The 5,769-nt window shown below is 42.3% G+C and overlaps 1 protein-coding gene across 1 annotated transcript; it reads left to right on the forward strand.

Moving 5' to 3' along the window:
• Positions 1-5,394, forward strand: gfap (glial fibrillary acidic protein; the record flags this gene model as incomplete). Its single annotated transcript, XM_080044259.1, has 9 exons — positions 1-521; positions 2,879-2,939; positions 3,055-3,150; positions 3,279-3,440; positions 3,579-3,704; positions 4,274-4,494; positions 4,621-4,664; positions 5,038-5,120; positions 5,353-5,394. The coding sequence occupies 9 exons, from the start codon at positions 1-3 to the stop codon at positions 5,392-5,394; spliced, it is 1,356 nt and encodes a 451-aa protein (XP_079900385.1).
• Between the last annotated feature and the right edge of the window lie 375 nt (positions 5,395-5,769).

Consider the following 5,769-nt stretch of genomic DNA (forward strand, 5'->3'; position numbering starts at 1 on the left):
ATGGAGAGTCAGAGAATCCAGTCCTCTTATAGGAAGCGTTTTGGGCCCCAGGGCTCGGGCAGCACATCAGTCCGAATCGGGAGCCTTCCTTCCAGCCGCCTGTCTTGGCATGGCACCCCTCGCAACTACACCCACTCCAGCCCCATGTCCAGGCTCTCCTTGGGGTCAACCAACACGGCCCTGTTCCTGGGCAGCGCCGCAGACCGCCTGGACTTCCCGGCTGACACCCTGATGAAGGCCCACTTTAAGGAGACTCGCACCAACGAGAAGATGGAGATGATGGGCCTGAATGACCGATTTGCGAGCTTCATTGAAAAGGTGCGTCACTTAGAGCAGCAGAACAAGACGCTGGTGGCGGAGTTGAACCAGCTCAAGTCGAGGGAGCCCAGTCGCCTGGGAGACATCTACCAGGAGGAGCTGAGAGAGCTGCGCAGGCAGGTGGACGGCCTCACCACGGGCAAGACTCGCCTGGAGATAGAGAGGGACAACATGGCTGCAGATGTGGCAACGCTCAAGCTGAGGTAGGAGGAAGCAGGGCTGGACTGCTGCTGGTGGTGGTGTTGGTGGTAGGGGAGAGGGGGGGGGGGTGTTGTGTTGTTGTGAGGCACATACACAAGCCTGTTGTTATTGTTCTCTTGTGTCAAACCCATTGATAGTATATAAAATGGATGTTGCTTCGGGCTGACCTCAGTCATTCCAACTGCATCGTCCTGGCCTATGCGCGTCGCCATCTTGTCAGATTTTTACTCCGCCTCATTTCCTCTTACGGAAAAGGGCATTGATGTGACGTTGGGGGGAGGAAGAATATACGGCCATCTAACTGACGTATACCTTCGAGGTGAAGTGAGGGCCAACAGGTGACTAGCTGTCACTCAAGAGACAGCGCCCCTAATTATTCATTAATTTTAACCTCCAATAGAATAAAGACTAGCCTGTTAGAAAAAAATTCACTCCCCTCAGTGTTGCCATGGAAATATGACGCAAACATACAGACTAGAATGTTTTTTGTACTAGGCCTTAAATAGGTTAAATAATGCTGTGAAAACGGCATATTTAATATGGGAGTCAATGAGAAATTGCTCTGTTTTGAAACCTGCCCTTGATGGCCACTCTGTGAACTGCAATTGTTGTCACTTCCGCATTGGATGCTGGTTGAACTCGCTGTTGGGGCTTGGTCAAACCCTGACTTTTGCATAAATGGTAAATGGAATTGACATATATAGCGCTTTCTAGCCAATTTCTCAGGCCCAAAGCACTTTACATTTCTTACCAAATTCACCCATTCACACACACACTCATACACCGATAGCAGTAGCATTAAAGAATTAAAAGAAAATTAAACAATAATAGAAATTTAAAGAATAATGACAAATGCATTTGACAGCTTCTTTGAACATATTTGTTAACTACAATGAAAAGAAAAACAAATTGAGCTTGCCAATATTTGAGATCTTTCAGAGCCAAACAAGGCTGGTTTATTTCATAGAAGAGACTTTTTATCCTTATTTTAATTACAACTGCATTTATATGCAGATTTGCTTTGCTCTGATTCATGGGAATGCAGCCTACTGTGCTTTGCCGGAGCTTTACTTGTGTATCCCTCTTTACAAACTTGATCCTGACCCCTAGTTGCCTATTGAGCGAGTGTGGAAGAATGAGGCAAACACAATGGTAGCTCTCCACAAAGGAAACAGACATCCAGGCAGATGTTCTCTTGTCCCGGTTACTCCAAAACACTGATTCCCTGCAGACGCATATACAGTTTCTTTTTTTCATATAACTGAATGTTGGCTAAATTCAAGCCATCGCCAAATCAGTTGACACAAAGTTGATTAAGCCTATCAGCTCTGCAAAATTCTCTCTGTTTTTCTCGGTATGGCAGTGTTGGCAAACTGGTGTCACCCCCTGACACTGTCGCAGGAACTTCCAAAGAAAATCCCAAGAAGCACCCACAAAATGTTTTGCTTGTTGATTCTACTGCTAAGGAAAAACCTGGTTGTACAGCAAAAGGAATAAAATCCATGCTCGATCACCAAAGGCTTACCTCACGTAGATGCGCCACCATGTTGTTGTAATTACACCGAATTCCTCATGGGGGCTATAGAAATTACGCACTATAGCTTTAAGGTAAACATGTGGCATGAATCTATTATTTAATTTAGACAGGAGAGTATGTCATTGAAGTCTCAGTGGTGGACAAGTCTACTTCAGTCTCCTCTCTACCCTCTGATTACAATGCAACTGCTTCGCCGTTTAAATAACTTGGAGAGTTGTAGTGATGGCCATGAGGGTCAAAAGTCACTTTTGTGATTCATGTTGCCTTTCTTGAAACACTCTATTGAGCACATTTTGCGTGAAGTATACAGATGTTACCCTAGGTCTGGGCATTTATGTTGCCGTGTGTGTGTGTGTGTACTCCATCCCGTGGGAAAGACCTCTGGCTGTTAAATTTGTGTGAATGTGTACCGATGCAGAAGCTGCCCCTTTCAGCTGAGCCCCGGTCAGAGCACAGGGAGCAGCGTTGAAGCTCGTAATAAGATATTTGATCGAAATGCTTGGAATATGTTTTCAGACCCCAGAATTTGACTCCTTTTATACAAGAATGTCTCATTTAAATTGTACATGAGTATGTTCCTGTTACATAAGAATTTGGAAATAATAAGGTTGTCGAAAATAAGAAATATACTTATCATTAAAAAAACATGAACTTGAATGTTGTAGTCATGTGTCTTGCTAAATGACATGTTAATAAACAATTACTCTACAAAAAACTGGAGTTTAGTTAAAAGGATGCTTCTTGAAGCAGGGTAGTTTCTATTAAGCCTTTCCCATGATCACCTATGAAGCAGTTTAACTACTTTTTTGTCTGTCTACTCAGGTTGCAAGATGAGATTGGCCTCCGACAGGATGCAGAGAACAATTTGATTGGTTACAGACAGGTAATTGATCTGACATCCCTCTTGATTTAATGATTTAAACAACTTAAACATTCTGACTGTCCGACTGTCCCCCTTCCTCCCTCTATTTGTACCTTATTGTTGTTTGGATCATAAGGATGTGGATGAGGCATCTTTAAACCGTGTCCAGTTAGAGAGGAAGATTGATGCCCTGCAGGATGAGATAAACTTCCTGAAGAAGACTCATGAGGAGGTAAGAATGAAACAGAAAGAAAGATGGTGAAAGAAGAGATCAACTTTAACAATCACTACCTGTTCTATTAACCACATTCAACCATCTCATTTGAAAGTATATTTTGCTTCACTTTATCCCCTTCTCAGGAGATTCGTGAGCTACAGGAGCAGCTCATGGCCCAGCAGGTGCATGTTGAACTGGATGTGTCCAAACCGGACCTGACCGCTGCTCTGAGAGACATCAGGGTTCAGTATGAAACAATGGCCTCTTCAAACGTGCAAGACACGGAGGATTGGTACAGATCCAAGGTCAGAAGAGTTGAATAAACCACACACCTACATTACATTTGATATAACTCTAAGTGTATTTGTGAGGAGAATGGGGGTTTAGAGAATATGACATCACACATACTTAGAGACTGTTGTACTGTTTACCTTTGTACACAGTTTGCTGACCTGACAGATGCAGCCAGTCGTAACGCAGAAGCCCTGCGCCAGGCCAAACAGGAGGCCAATGACTACCGCCGTCAGATCCAAGCTGTGAGCTGTGATCTGGAGGCTCAACGCGGGACAGTAAGTCTACTGAAAGAAAGCAGAAAGCACTGTCTGAAGATTTGTGGAAATATTTCCAAGTCTAATCCATTTGTGATAAGATAATACTACCCATTTGCAACATTAACCATATACAGACACAGCAAGGTGATGACACTTGGTTCCAGTCCTACACCTTTTACCAAATATGGACATAAACACTATTAAAGCAGAAATTATTTTAAGTAAGTCTCTTTTTTTCTGAAAGTACATAATGAAAACAAAATATTTTTTTTTGTCCCATGGCCCTCTTTCGTAGTAATTATATGAAGATATATAACAATGATACAAGTAGAAGTAGTTATAGTTACTGCAAAGCTGGGTAGTTGGTAAGTAGTAGCAGATATTGTAGCAGACAGAGTATAGTATAAGTACTAGCAGCAGAATTTGTTTTTACTTTAAGATCATCTTGAGTAGAAAAATTCAAATAAAGCCTTGGTGACCTTCAGTCTGCTCCAGTAGATGGTGTTCATTGGGTTTTTTTTTTTTTTCCTATTTCTGAACTTGTTAAGAACTTGTTCCATCTCTTCTTCTTCTCTCCCTCTTTTGAGAACGAGTCTCTGGAACGTCAGATGCGGGAGATGGAGGACCGCTTCGCCATGGAGACGTTGGGTTACCAGGATACAGTGAGCCATCTGGAGGAGGACATTCATGGGCTGAAGGAGGAGATGGCCAGACACCTGCAGGAGTACCAGGAACTTCTCAACGTGAAGCTGGCCCTGGACATCGAGATAGCCACCTACAGGAAGCTTCTGGAGGGAGAGGAGAGCAGGTGAGACACAGCACATCACACAGCCGGGGGTTGATACAGTCAAACAATACAAACAAGTCATGAAAGTAAAAAATATTCTTGTTTTTCAGTGGCTGTCGTTGTTGTTTTTTTCTCTAATTCCTTCAGGATCACTGTTCCAGTTCAGAGCTATTCCAACCTGCAGTTTAGAGGTCAGTTTAAGAATGTGCCCTTGCTGATATTATCTTCCCTTTGTTACAGTTTTTTTTTTTCAATAGCTTGAAGACATTTGTACATTCATAATAGAGGTTGTATCAAACTGTTCACACACACATGACTGAACTGAAAGTCTGTGGCAAAAAAAAAATTGACATTTTGTTTGCAGAAACAAAAATACTAAATACATCCATTGTATTATTTTGTCAAAAGATGTCCAAATTTCTTGTGTTTATAAATGTACTGTATTTTTTTGTGTCTTTGAATTTGCCGTATATAGCAGTAACTTCTTTAAACAGAGTATAATACATTTGGCTTTCACGGACTGCACTGAATGTTTTCCTCTTTCTCCCTCTACTCATTCTACAGATACCAATCTGGACACTAAAACCCCAGAGGCCCACGTGAAGAGAAGCATCCTTGTTCGAACTGTGGAGACCAGAGATGGGGAAGTATGTGCTTTTTAACACGACGACACTCAATTTACACTCACTCACACTGAAGCAGGCCAATCTGCACAGTGCACCCATTCCCTCTGGAGGGCAATGTTGAACCCTTCTGCAGGTTTTCACACACATTCACTATTGCCGCTCAGCACACCTGATGCCTTGTGCAGCAAAAAGTCACCAGAGATTTGTTTGTTTTTTTCCTTCCTATTTTTAACTCTGTCTCTTTTGTTTTCAGATCATTAAGGAATCCACAACTGAACACAAGGATCTCCCTTGAAATTTGACCGACTCCACCATATTGCCTTCAGTCATGTTCTGAGGATTTTGAATGATTATTCCAACTTTTGTATTTTCCAAACCCCAAAGTTATCACATCATTTCATTTTTCCTCTCCTTTCATCATCATCTCCCTTCAACCATAACCATAACCATTACCATCAAATACTTATACACTCCATCATTATTGAATTGAATTCTGCCAAAACATGTATCTTCAGCTTTTGAAGCGATCTACCAAGAGTTGGAGTTAGCTGTAGGTCAGTCTTCTTGCAGTAAGTAATCCTGGAAGATTCCTGTTAACCTGTTTTATTTTAACTTGGACTGACGGATGAGGTTTATTAGCATCGTTTCAGAGTAGCTGCCATAGAAGAGG

Source organism: Ammodytes marinus (genome assembly GCF_949987685.1).
Source record: "Ammodytes marinus genome assembly, chromosome: 16".
Lineage (NCBI taxonomy): Eukaryota > Metazoa > Chordata > Actinopteri > Uranoscopiformes > Ammodytidae > Ammodytes > Ammodytes marinus.